Source organism: Molossus molossus, unplaced genomic scaffold (genome assembly GCF_014108415.1).
Source record: "Molossus molossus isolate mMolMol1 unplaced genomic scaffold, mMolMol1.p scaffold_m16_p_7, whole genome shotgun sequence".
Lineage (NCBI taxonomy): Eukaryota > Metazoa > Chordata > Mammalia > Chiroptera > Molossidae > Molossus > Molossus molossus.
In genome coordinates this window covers 60,383,362-60,397,298 of record NW_023425401.1, presented here as the reverse complement: position 1 = coordinate 60,397,298, position 13,937 = coordinate 60,383,362, and the positions used below count along the sequence as shown (strand labels likewise).

At 37.6% G+C, this 13,937-nt stretch overlaps 1 protein-coding gene across 1 annotated transcript in view; it reads right to left on the bottom strand.

Moving 5' to 3' along the window:
* Positions 1-13,937, bottom strand: part of PRKAR2B (protein kinase cAMP-dependent type II regulatory subunit beta) — a 187,327-nt gene that overhangs the window by 42,639 nt on the left and 130,751 nt on the right. The window contains exon 5 of the mRNA XM_036247149.1: positions 6,620-6,726. Coding sequence (XP_036103042.1) covers positions 6,620-6,726 — 107 coding nt within the window. The remainder of the gene's footprint in view (positions 1-6,619; positions 6,727-13,937) is intronic.

Here is a 13,937-nt window from a genome sequence, read left to right as displayed (position 1 = left end):
TTGTCCTGGGCCCTGGTTGGGCTGTGTGGGTGGCAACCACTCGATGTGTCCCTTTCACGTTGATGTTTCTCTCTCTCACTCCCTCCCACTCTCTCTGAACAAAATATCGAAAAATGTCCTCGGGTGAGGATAAAATAAAATAAAAGAATAAAAATGGCAATAAATAAGTACGTATCAATAACAACATTAAATGTAAATGGATTAAATGCTTCAATCAAAAGACATAGGATAGCTGAGTGGATAAGAAAAAATAACCCTATATATATATGCTGTCTACAAGAGACCCACCCCAGAACAAAAGACTCACACAGGATGAAAGTCAAAAGGATGAAAACATTTTTCCATGCCATGGAAACAAAAAAAAAGCTGGGTAGCAATACTCATAATCTGACAAAATAGACTTCAAATTAAAGGCCGTAACAAGAGATAAAACAAGTCACTACATAATACTAAAGGGTTTGAACCAACAAAGTATATAAACCTGGTAAACATTTATGCACCCAATATAGGAACACCAAAACATATTTTAAAACCTCTGGAGGACTTTAAAAGAGATATCTACTGCCCGGCCAGTGTAGCTCAGTGGTTGAGCATTGACCCATGCACCGAGAGGTCTCCAGTTTGATTCCCAGTCAGGGCACATGCCCAGTTTGTGTGCCTGATTCCCAGTGGGGGCATGCATGAGGCGGCCGAACAATGTTCTCTTTCATCGATGTTTCTCTCTCTCCCTCTCCCTTCCTCTCTCTCTAAAAATCAATAAAGAAAAAAATATAAAAAAATTAAAAAAAGGAGGTATCTACTGCAACACAATCATGATAGGGGACTTCAACACCCCACTGACATCACTAGCTAAATCATCTAGGCAAAAAATCAACATGAAAACAGAACCCCTAAATGACACACTAGATCAGATGAATTTAATCAACATTTACAAAATATTTCACTCTAAAGCTGCAGAATATACATTATTCTGAAGTGCACATGGGACATTCTCAAAGACAGACCACATGATAAACACAAACTAGTAAGTCTCTACGAGTTCAAGAACATTGTAATAAAATCAAGCATCTTCTCAGATCACAATAATGTGAAAATAGGAAAAAATAACCTATTTTCAACTACAGTAAAATAGACTACAATAAAAACACTCAAACACATGGAGGCTAAGTACCATATTTTAAACAATGAAAAGGTAGCCAATGAGATCAAGGAAGAAATCAGAAACTTCATGAAAATGAACACATGACAACCCAAAATCTATGGGACACAGCAACAACAGTCCTGACAGGGAAGTTCATAGCACCACAGGCCTAACTCAGGAAACAAGAAAAATTTCTAATAAACTATCTAACCCTATAGCCCTGGCCAGTATGGCTCAGCAGTTAGAGTGTCAGCCTGCAGACCAGAATCCTGGGATCAGTTCCCACTAAGGACGTGTACCTTGGTTGCAGTTTGTTGCCGGCCCTGGTTGGGGTCGTGTGGGTGGCAAAACCAGGTCATGTGGGTGGCAACCGGTGGATGTGTCTTTCTCACGTTGATGTTTCTCTCTCTCTCTCTCTCTCTTCCTCCCAGTCTCCCTCCCGCTCTATCTGAAAATAAATGCAAAAATGTCCTCGGGTGAGGATTTAAAAAATGAATAAACAAACTAACCCTACAAATTAAAGAATTAGAAAGAGAAGAACAAGAAAAGTCAAGCAGGAAGGAAGTAATAAAGATCAGAGAAGAAATAAATAACACAAAGATTAAAAAAAGAATACATAAGACCAATGAAACCAAGAGCTGATTCTTTGAAAAGATACACAAGATTGGTGAACCTTTAGCCAGACTCATCAAGGAACAAAGTGCTCAGCAGGTGTGGCTCATTGAATTGAGCATCATCCCATGGAATGAGAGGTACCAGTCTGATTCCTGATCAGGGTACATGCCTGTGTTGCAGGCTTGATCCCCAGTAGGGGGCATGCAGGAGGCAACTGATCAATGTTTTTTTCTCATATTGATGTTTCTATTGATCCCCTCCTCTTTCTCTCTAAATAACCAATACAAACATATTTTTAAAACTTTAAATAAACAAAGAAAGGGGAGCCAAATAAAATCAGAAACAAAAGAGGTAAAAGGAACAACTGATACCATAGAAATACAAAGGATTCTAAGAAAATACAATAAACCACCATATGACAACAAATTAGACAATGTAGGTGAAATGGACAAATTCCTAGATTCATACAGTCTTCCAAAACTCAACAAAGAGGATTCAAAAAACCTGAACCGATCAATAAAAACTAATTAAATTGAAGCAGTAATCAATAAACTTCCAGCAAACAAAAACCATGAGGGCTTCACAGGGGAGTTTAACCAAACATTCAAAGAAGAACTAACAGCTATTATCCTCAAACTATTCTAGAAAATTCAAGAGAAAGGAACACTCTTAAGATCTTTTCATAAGGCCAGCATTATCCTAATTCCAAAACCAGATAAAGAAAATACAAAAATAGAAAATTACAGGCCCATATCCCTCATGAACATAGACATGACAATCCTCAACAAAATATTAGCAAATCGAATCTGGGAATATATTAAAAAGATATCCCAGGGATACAAGGTTGGTACAATGTCTGCAAATCAATAAATGTGACACACTACATAAAGAAAATGAAATATAAAAATCATATGATCATATCAATAGATGCAGAAAAAGTATTTGAAAAAATCCAGCACCCATTTCTGATAAAAACTCAGCAGAGTGGGAATAGAAGGATAATACCTCAACATAATAAAGGCCATATATGACAAACCTGCAGCTAACATCATACTCAATGGGCAAAAACTAAAATTATTTCCCTTAAGAACGGGAACAATACAGGGATGTCTGCTTTCACCACTCTTTAAAAAAAATGTTTTTATTGCTTTTTTGAGAGAAAGAGGAAGGGAGAGAAAGTTGGAAACATCGATGTGAGAGAGACATCAATGAGCTGCCTCCTGCACCCTCCTACTGGGGATTGAGCCAACAACCTGGGTATGTGACCTGACTGGGAATCTAACTGGGACCTCTCAGTGCATGGAACAATGTTCAATCCATTGAGCAACACTGACTGGGCTGCTTTCACCACTCATATTCAACACAGTACTGTATGTCTTAGCCACAGTGGTCAGACAAGAAGAAAAAATAAAAGATATCCATAGGAGAAAGTGAAACCATCATTATTCACAGATGACATGATACTGTACATAGAAAGCCCTAAAGAATCCACCAAAAAACTACTAGGTTGAATAAATGAATTTGGCAAAGCAGCATGATACAAAATTAACATCCAGAAATTGTTGGTATATATATATATTTTTTAATCCTCACTGAGGACATTTTTCCATTTTTTGTACAGATAGAGTGGGAGGGAGAGAGAGGAAGAGAGAGAGAGAGAGAGAGAGAGAGAGAGAGAGAGAGAGAGAGAGAGAGAGAGAGAAACATCGATGTGAAAGGGACACATCGAGTGGCTGCCACCCGCACGACCAACCAGGGCCGGGGACAAACTGCAACCGAAGTACGTGCCCTTAGCGGGAACTGAACCCGGGTCTCTCTGGACTGCAGGCCGACGCTCTAACTGCTGAGCCAAACCGGCCAGGGCGGTATTTTTATACACCAATAATGAACACACAAAACAAACAAACAAAAATCCCATTTACCATTACAACAAAAATATTAAGATACCTAGGAATAAATTTAACCAAGGAGGTAAAAGACCTGTTCTCAGAAAACTACAGGATGTTGAAAAAAGAAATAGAGGAAGATATAAGCAAGTGGACACATATATCATGTTCATGGATAGGAAGAATTACCATCATAAAAATGTCCATACTACCCAAAGCAATCTAAAGATTCAATGCAATCCCAATAAAATACCAAGTACATATTTTACAGATCTAAAACAAATACTCCAAAAGCTTATATAGAACCAAAATAAACTCCAAATAGCTGCAGCAATCTTGAAAAAGAAGAACAAAGTCGGAGGGATCACAGTACCACAGATACCAAATTATACTACAAAACCACTGTAATCAAAACAGACTGGTACTGGCACAAGAACAGGCAGACAGATCAATGGAACAGAAAAGAGAATCCAGAAATCAACCCAAAACATTAAACTCAATTAATATTTGACAAAGGAGTCAAGAGCATACAAGAGAGTAACGACAGTCTCTTCAATATATTGTATTGGGAAAACTGGACAGGTACAGGCAAAAAAATAAAACTAGACCACCAACTTACACCATACACTAGAATAAATTCAAAATGGATAAAAGACTTAAATGTAAGTGGAACCATAAAAATCCTAGAAGAAACCATAGGCACCAAAATTTCATACATCTCACGTAGTAGGATCTCTCACCTAGGGCGAGAGAAACAAAGGAAAAAATAAGCAAATGGGGCTATTCAAACTCAAAAGCTTCTGCACAGCAAAAGAAATCAGTATCAAAATGAAAAGGGAACCCACTGTATAGAACATAATTGCCAATGATACATTAGATAAGGGGCTAATTTCCAAAATATATAAAGTACTCATACAACTCAACAAGAAAAAGACAGACAGACTAATTAAATAATGGGCCAAAAGAAGCCTGGCCAGTTTGGCTCAGCAGTTAAAGCATCGGCCAGTGGACCAATGAGTTGTGGGTTCAATTCCGGTCAAGGGCATGGACCTCGGTTGCGGTTCATCCCTGGTCTAGGTCGTGTGGGAGGCAGACAGTCAATGTGTCTCTCTCACATCTATGTTTCTCTCTCTCTCCCCCTCTCCCCCTCCCTCCCACTCTACCTGAAGATAAATAGAAAAATATCCTTGGGTGAGGATTTTAAAAAATGCGCCAAGAACCTAGATTCTTTTCCAAAGAGGACATACAAATGGCCAACAGACATATGAAAAAATGCTCAATGTCGCTGATCATGAGAGATGGAAATTAAAACAACAATGAGATATCATTTCACAGCTGCTGGAATGGCCGCCATCAACAAACAAATGTTGGTGAAGATGTGGAGAAAAGGGCATCCTAGCACACTGGTGGTGGGACTGTAGACTGGTGCAGCCACTATGGAAAACAGTATGAAGTTTCCTAAAAAAAAATATAAAATTGAACTGCCATTTGACCCAGTGATCCCACTGCTAGGAATATATCCTGAAACACAAATCAGAAAGAATATATTCACTCCAATGTTCATAGCAGCACTATTTACAATAGCTAAGATCTGGAAACAGCCCAAGTGTCTATCAGTAGATGAGTGGATAAAAAGCTGGCACATTTGCACAATGGAATACTATGCAGCTGTAAGAAAGAGAGATCTCTTACTTTTTGAGACAGCATGAAGGGACCTGAAGAATATTATGCTAAATGAAATAAACCAGTCAGAGAAAGACAAGTATCACGTGATCTCACTTATATATGGAATCTAATGTACACAATAAACTGACAAACAACAAGATCCAGAGACATGGAAGCATGGAACAGACTGACAAACCTCAGAGGGAAGAAGGACAAGGGGGAGGGATAAGATAAACCAAGGAACTTATATGCATATATGAATAACCAACTGACATAGACAATAGTGTAATGAAGGGGGGGGGGCGGTGGGAGTGGAGAGGAGAGAATGAAGTCAATGGGGAGAAACGGGGGGATATCTGTAATACTTCTAAGAATAAAGATAAATTAGAAAGAAAAAAAGAAATGAGGACTAAGTAGACAGATGAGGAGTAATTTCCCACAAGTCTTCTTAGATGAATGCAATCCTACCCAGAGAAGCAAATGTGATCCAATAAATCAGGCTGGGAGATGATCTGTATTCCATACAAAATGAGAGGGGCTGGGGATACCAACTGTCTCTCAGAAATACTTCATTATCAGTTCTCAAAAGTGAAGAAATAAAAACTCAGTTCAGATTGTTCCCCTATCACATTTAAAACTCTTACCTAATTATCACTAAAAACATGCATAAAGTATAAAATTTAGATGAAGCACAACATTAAGTTTTCTTAAATTGGATTTTAAAATTATAAATGCATGACTTACTTAAATAAAATAATTTAAAAGACAAATATAATAATGCATGAACAATTTTGGAAGGACACACAAACTATCACTTTGCTGACTATATGATGCTGAAGCAGTAGGAAGTGAGACTGAGTTTTTCTTCATGCCCCTCTTTGATTTTTGTAAACTATGAGCATGTTTTACTTTATAGTTAATAAAGAGAACCTTTTAAAAAAACATAACACAGATTGAGTTATACTGTGATTCGATATCCCAGGTGCTGTAGTATGCTTCTTTCACTATTATAGGCATCTATTACATACTAACTACCTCTCAAGTAGAAGTTAACAAATTTGAAGGTTCATAAGTAAGTGACTAAGATATATAGATTAACCAAAAATCATCAGTTCTTCTATAAACTATAACTCTTTTCATGATCTAGTATGATTTCATGGCATGTATTCAGAGCACGTTCATAGTGTCTATTACGTAGTAATAAAAGTAAAGAGGCAGTAGTAATTATATATTAATTTGCCATTATTATAATCACTGAAATTTTACACAAAAAGTTCATTACATTTCAGTAGTGAAGTTATGTAAAACTTACCTATCAATAACATAAAAGTTGTCACCATCATCACCTTGATCAATTACATGTTCCCCTTCTTTGACCAATTTTTCAAACATGGCATCTAATACTTGAGACATCTGCTCCTATTTTTTTTTAAAAAGAGAAGATATAACATTATGTTTATTTAGAACATGTTTTCTTAAGTAACCATAACTAGCTTTATATTTCTGTGAACAAGTGCAAACAATTGGAAATACCATCATTGCTATTAAGTCTTATTAAAAATACACAGCACAATCTTTCTGACCACATACAAAGATGATTATATATTTACTCTCATATTTAGTATCTAAATAAAAGTAATTATAATTAGCCTATTTCAGAATATTTGCAATTATCACCACTTTAGCATAAAATATCAACCACCAAATCACATATATCTTATAAAAAAATATTAGCAACAAAAATGACTAGGTTAATGGACTGCTAGCCACCAGGGAAAAAGCTAGAGGATAACAGTACAATTGCTGGGCGAGCAACTCTAACCAGGAAAGTAAGACATGACAGTGGTGTTTAATGTGGGTCCTCCCTTGCTCATCTAAACCTAGGACAGGGATCCACAAACAGCAATACACCAATACCCACAGGAAAAACTTGGCAGGCTAGAAAACCAACTGTGATAGCCAAAATGGTGAAACACAGAAACAAAAGCCAAATGAAAGAACAAGAGACCGCCACTGAAGATGATATCAATGTGGAGCAGTTAAGCATGTTAACAGAGCTAGAATTCAGAGCCATGATCTTGAGGAAGCTCAACATCATGAGTAAGGACATAGAGATGCTGAAAATAAACCAATTAGAAATTAAAAACCACCAGGAATAGATCAAGAGTGACGTATCACAAATAAAAAACACATTGGAAGGTCTAAAGAGCAGAGGAGAGGAAGCTGAGGACTGGATCAGTGAATTAGAAGACAGAGTAGAAAAAAAACAACCAATCAGAAAACAAAACAAACAAACAAAAAAATGATTAAAAAACAGGAAGACAGCTTAAGAGAACTGTGGGACAATTGGAAACGTAATAATATTCACATCATTGGAGTCCCCGAAGAAGAAAATAAGCAAGGATTAGAGAATATATTCAAAGAAATAGTGACAGAAAACTTCCCTAATTCGGTGAAGGAAGAAGGCATTCAAGTTCAAGAAGCACAGAGAGCCCCAAGTAAGAAGAACCCAAACAGGCCCACACCAAGACACACAGTAATTAAAATGCCAAAAATTAAAGACAAAGAGAGAACCCTAAAAGCAGCAAAAGATAAGCAACTGGTTACCTACAAAGGAACCCCCAAAAGGCTCTCAGTTGACTTCTCACAAGAAACACTACAGGCCAGAAGGGAATGGCATGAAGTAATCAAGGTCATGAAAAAAAGGATCTGAATCCAAGACAATTCTACCCAGCAAGGCTATCATTCAAAATAGAAGGTCAAATAAAGAGCTTCCCAGACAAAAAAAGGCTAAGGAAATACATTAGCGCCAAACCAGCACTGCAAGAAATGTTAAAAGGACTGCTGTAATTAGTAGAAGAAATAGGAAGAAAAATAGAACCACACTAAACAAAAATGGTAATAAATAAGTACATATAAACAACCACCTTAAACGTAAATGGGTTGAATGCTCCAATAAAAAGACAGAGTAGCTGATTGGACAAGGAAAGTATTATCCTAAATGAAACAAGCCAAGCAGAAAAAGACAAATACCACATGATCTCACTTATATATAATAAATATATAAGTCTGAGGAATAGGGTAGACCCAGAAAAACGGAAGTAGGGTACAGACGGACAACCCTCAGAAGAGGGGGTGGTGGGGGGTGGGAAGAGATAAACCACAGAACTTATATGCATGTATGCATAACCAATGGATACGGACAACAAAGCCAGGGACGGGGCTGGGCGGGATGGGGAGGAGGGTGTCAATAGGGTGAAAAAGGAGAAACGTCTGTAACAAAAATAAAATTATATAAATAAAAACTAAAAAAAATAAAATGACTAGGTTAAATAAAGAACTATTGCAAATGTCATTTTAAAAATCTGTTTTTAAATCTTCCCTATATTAGTTATCAGTAGAATTTGTATGGAGATTACCTAAATACTTAGTGAATTTAAATCTTGACTCCAGTTGTTTTGGTTTAGCACCCAAAACAGAAAATAACAAAAGCAAAACCCAAAAATGACTGTAGTAAATCACGATTCTTTGTCACTAGGGTTCTCTTCGAGAAGCAACCATTTACTTCCCTAGAGAAGGTTTATTATAACTGAAGCTAGAAACATCAATTCTGTTATCCAAAAACTACTTAAAATATATAAAATTTTTACTTTGTTAAAGTGTCATTGACAATGCTTAAGGATAAACTTTAGTTGGTGGGAATAAACCAGGAGGGAAAAGAAATTCTTAGAACAAACACAGAAACAATTCAAAGGACTCTGAATAGACAAAAGAAATAGATATGGAAAAGTAGTATGATGTATAGTAATAGAAAAGTCAAAAGATTTAAGAGGGTTATTTGCTTTGCCACTTATTAGGTCTGAACATTTGATCAAGTTACTCTTTATCGGTATTAAAAGGGTACACCATTAACTTGCCCAGGCCAAAACCAATTATAATTATAAGCTAAGGAGCTGAAATTAGATTAGGGGGCAGGGGAAGATGAAGTGGAAAACACAGAATGAAGAAACAAGATGCTCTGGATCAAAAGAAAGAACAGACCACATGTAACTCTCTTCTTTTTGAAAATTTCAAAGGGAATATGAAGGTATGAATACATAAAATATAGAGTATGAAAAGGGGAAATTGATGGAGGTGAGATTTCTATATCATAGGCAAGTTAGATGGGAGTGGCAGAGAGAGGGCACAGTCCTAAATTGGTCAGATGGGCATGAAGAGGTCAACCAACTGTCAGGGCACCACCAGGCTAGGAAACACCGGGTTCAGTCAGGAGAGACTGAGACATAGGTGAAAACAAGTGGACTGATTCAGAGTCCTACGCGATTTTGGATATCTTGCAAATGCCTCCATCCTGAACACAGAACCCTAGTAACCAAGTATTGACCCAACTCTTTCTAGACAGAAGATTGGAGTCAGGGTTTTGGCAGAAACTAAACAAATTAGCCCAGCCAGTGTGGCTCAGCAGTTGAGCGTCGACTCATGCACCAAGAGGTAACCAGTTCGATTCCTGGTCAGGACACATGCCCAGGTTGTGGGCCAAATCCCCAGTATGGGGCATGTAGGAGGTGGCCAATTGATGTTCTCTCTCATCGATGTTTCTCTCTCCCTCTCCCCCTCTCCTTCTCCCTCTCCCTCTCCCTCTCTCTCTCCCTTCCTAAAACAAAAAAAGAAACTAAACTAATTAGAGAAAACTAAAACCACTACTGTGACTACTGGTGTCCTAGAATAAAGACCTTCACTTGCTGGCATTTAAGGGTTCCTCCATGTAACAGCTGATTGATTCCCTGTCTGCTCAACCTAAACAGTCAGTAGACAGCCCTGCCCTACTTACTCAGAGTGTTAAGTCAGCTTTGTGTTGCTCCTTTGGTAGCCTACAAGACTAAGATAAACAGCAAAATAAGAAAAGATAAGATGGAGGATTCAGGAACGGTAAAGAGCTTTTAGAAAGTTCTGCTTTGTATACCCAGGGATTCTCAAGATGATATTATATTCATGAGATAAAAAGTAGAAAAAGAGGAAATCAGAGAAAAACAAGTAAGTTGAAAATTAAAAACAAGACTGCCAACATTTTTTCTTCCTTTTAAATATATTATTTTTAGAACAATTTTGGGTTTATAGAAAAACTGAGGAAAAAGTATAGAGTTCTCATGTACCCTCTGCCCCATCCCCCACTCTCTCCCCTACTATTAACATCCCCCACCAGAGCGGTACATTTGTTATAGTTGATGAACCTACATGGACACATCATTATCACCGGAAGTCTATAGTTTACATGGAGGTCACTCTTGGTGCTGTACCTTCTATGAGTTTTGACAAATGTATAATTACATGTATCCATCATTACAAAATAGTTTAAAAAGTAAACAAAGGGATAAGAAAATAAAACCAAAACCTCAAAGAAAGTTGATAAAGGGATAAAAAGACAACAGTTTCACAGAAACTGAAAATAAAGAAAACAATGGGGAGAATAGAATCAAAGAAAGGTGGAACATATTTTCCAGAACCAAAGGACTGAAAGTGTCCAACATAATCAATGACCAAAACCCACCCTAATTTGACAATGTAGTTTTATTTTTAATTTTTTTTTCATTATTGATTTAAGGGAAAGGGAGTTAGAGATAAAAACATCGATGAGAGAGAATATCGATTGGCTGCCTCCTGCATGCCTCCCACTGGGGATATGGCCCACAACCGGGCATGTGCCCTGACTGGGAATCAAACCAGTGACCTCTTGGTGCATGGGTTGATACTCAACCACTTGAGCCACACCAGTCGGGTGACAATGTAGTTTTAGAACACCAGAGATAAAGAACAGATCTGTAAAACTTCCAGCAAAAAGAGGGAAGGAGCTCTTAAAAATACAAAAAAGAATCCTGGCCAGTGTGCTCAGTGTTTGGAGTGTCAGCCTGCACACTGAAGGGTCACGGGTTCAATTCCCAGGCAACCAATCAATGTGTCTCTCTCACAGTGATGTTTCTCTTTCTCTCCCCCCCCCCCCTTTACTCCTTCCACTCTCTCTATAGATCAATTGAAAAAATACCCTCGGGTAAGGATTAACAACAACAACAAAAATATAAGATGTTCAACTTCTTCCATAGTAAAGAGAAATACAAGTTAAAATTGAATTTAGATAGCATTTTGATCTGTCAGATTAAAAAAGATAAAAATGTTACAGTAACAGTGTTGGAGACAGTGTGGAAAAGAGGTCGCCTCACACAGACTGCTAATGGGAAGGTAAAGTGGAACAAACTACAGTGGGTGATCTGTCAATATTTGATAAAATTTCAAATACATACACATTTCACCTCACTATTCTTTTTTTTTTTTAATCCTCACCCGAGCACATTTTTCCATTTTTTTTGTTCAGATAGAGTGGGAGGGAGAGAGAGGAAGAGAGAGAGAGAGAGAGAGAGAGAGAGAGAGAAACATCGATGTGAAGGGACACATCGAGTGGCTGCCACCCTCACGACCAACCAGGGCCGGGGACAAACTGCAACCGAGGTACGTGCCCTTAGCAGGAACCGAACCCGGGTCTCTCTGTACCGCAGGCCGACGCTCCAACCGCCGAGCCAAACCAGCCAGGGCTCACCTCACTATTCTTTTTCTAGGAAGTTAATCTATGTATTTGTGAAATGACGTACACCGACATTTTTCATTGCAACATCATACAGCAAAAAAATTGGAAACAAACTAATGTTTATGTACAGGGCACTGGTAAATAAGTTTGGTATATCCATACATGGGAAAGCTATGCAGCTATAATGAAGAATGTGAGAATTTAAGATATCTATCTTTCATTGGAGTAGCTAAAAACACTCAAAGAAGGGTAATCAGGATATCTGAAAACCTGCCATGGCAACAGTTTAGGGAACTGGGAGCATTTAGATGAGAAAAAAGACCTGCATGTAAACACATCTGTTATCTTCTGTCACACTGATGATGTCAGTGATTCTAAGGTCACAAAAAGGACTGCTGAGTGGAAGTTTCATGGAGATTTTGGCACAATGTAAAGACCTGCCATAGAATGAGAGCTGCCCAGTAGTGATACAGGCTCCATCGCAGAGAGATAAGTACCTTGTTGTTCATGGGAAGTGTTTAAGGCTGGCTTTCCATCTTCCACAAGCTGTCAAAAGGGCTTAGTGTTTTTCAAACTGTGTTCTGTGGAATCCAGGGATTTTGTGGAGACTCTTCAGTGATTAATTCTGTAAATAGCTGATTTAACTGTATCCTTAAAGTATATTTTAGCCATTAAATAATAAAACTAATGGTAATCAAAATGCTCAGATGGATTAAAAATACAAAATTTTTGAGGTGAAATTTCACACACACGAAATTAAAAACAATTTTAAGTATGTTTTCTTTTATTGATTTTTTTTTAGGGAGAGATAGAAACATCAATGTGAGAAACATCGACCGACTGCCTCCTGCACACTCCCCATGGGGAATTGAGCCTGCAACCCAGGCATGTGCCCTGATCAGGAATTGAACCAGAACCTCTCAGTCCATGGGATGATGCTCAATCCACTAAGCCACACTGGCCAGGCAAAAACAATTCTAAAGTGAACAATTCACTGGCCACAAAGTTGTGTAACCATCCCATCTATCCAGTTCCAAAAAAGTTTTCATTACTCTGAATGGAAACCCTGTACCCATTAAACAGTCATTTGCCATTCTCCCCTCCCACCGGGTCCTGGCAACATCAATCTGGCTTCTTTTTCTGTAGATTTACCTATTCTGGATATTTCATATAATGAAGTCATACAATATGTGATCTTTTGTATCTCTCAGCACAAGGTTTTTGAGGGTCATCTCTGTTGTAGCATATATCATATTCCATTTCTTTTTAGGGATAAAACACTGTGTGTGTGTGTAATATATACACCAAAATTTGCTTAACCCATTCATTTGTCAATATAACACTTGGGTTCATAGTAAATAATGTGCTTATTGGCTATTATGAACAAAGTGGCTATGAACATTCGTATACAAGTATTTGTTTGCATATGTGTTTCAGTTCTTTTAGGTCTATACCTAGGAGCGTAATTGCTGAGTCATATATTTAACTTTTGAGAAACCACTAAGCTGTTTTCCACAGTGCCTGAACCATTTTACTTTCCCACTAGAAATGTATTAGGGTTCCAGTTTTTTCCATGTCCTCACCAACACTTAATTTCCTTTTTTTTTTTTGTTTTGGTTATAGTCATCTTCATCTTTTGCGGGTGAAGTGTTTTTGATTTACAATTCCCTAATGACTAACCACTTTGAAATTTTTTCATGTGCTTATTGGTTATTTGTATATCTTCTGTGGAGAAATGTCTATGCCATTATTTAACCCATTTTTAAGTTGGGTTGTCTGTCTTTTTTTGCTGAATTGTAAGAGTTCTTTATATATTTTGAATACTAGGCCCTTATACATATGATTTGCAAATATTTTGTCCCATTCTGTAATTTGTCTTTATACTTTTTTTGATGTCCTTTGATGCATATTTTATTTATTTAAAAATTTATCTTTGTTGTTGAAAGTTTTACAAATGTCCTCCCGTTCCCCCCCTCATTGACCCTCTCCACCCACCCCAGGCCTTCACTGCACTATTATCTGTGTCCATGGACGATGAATATATGCAGATGAG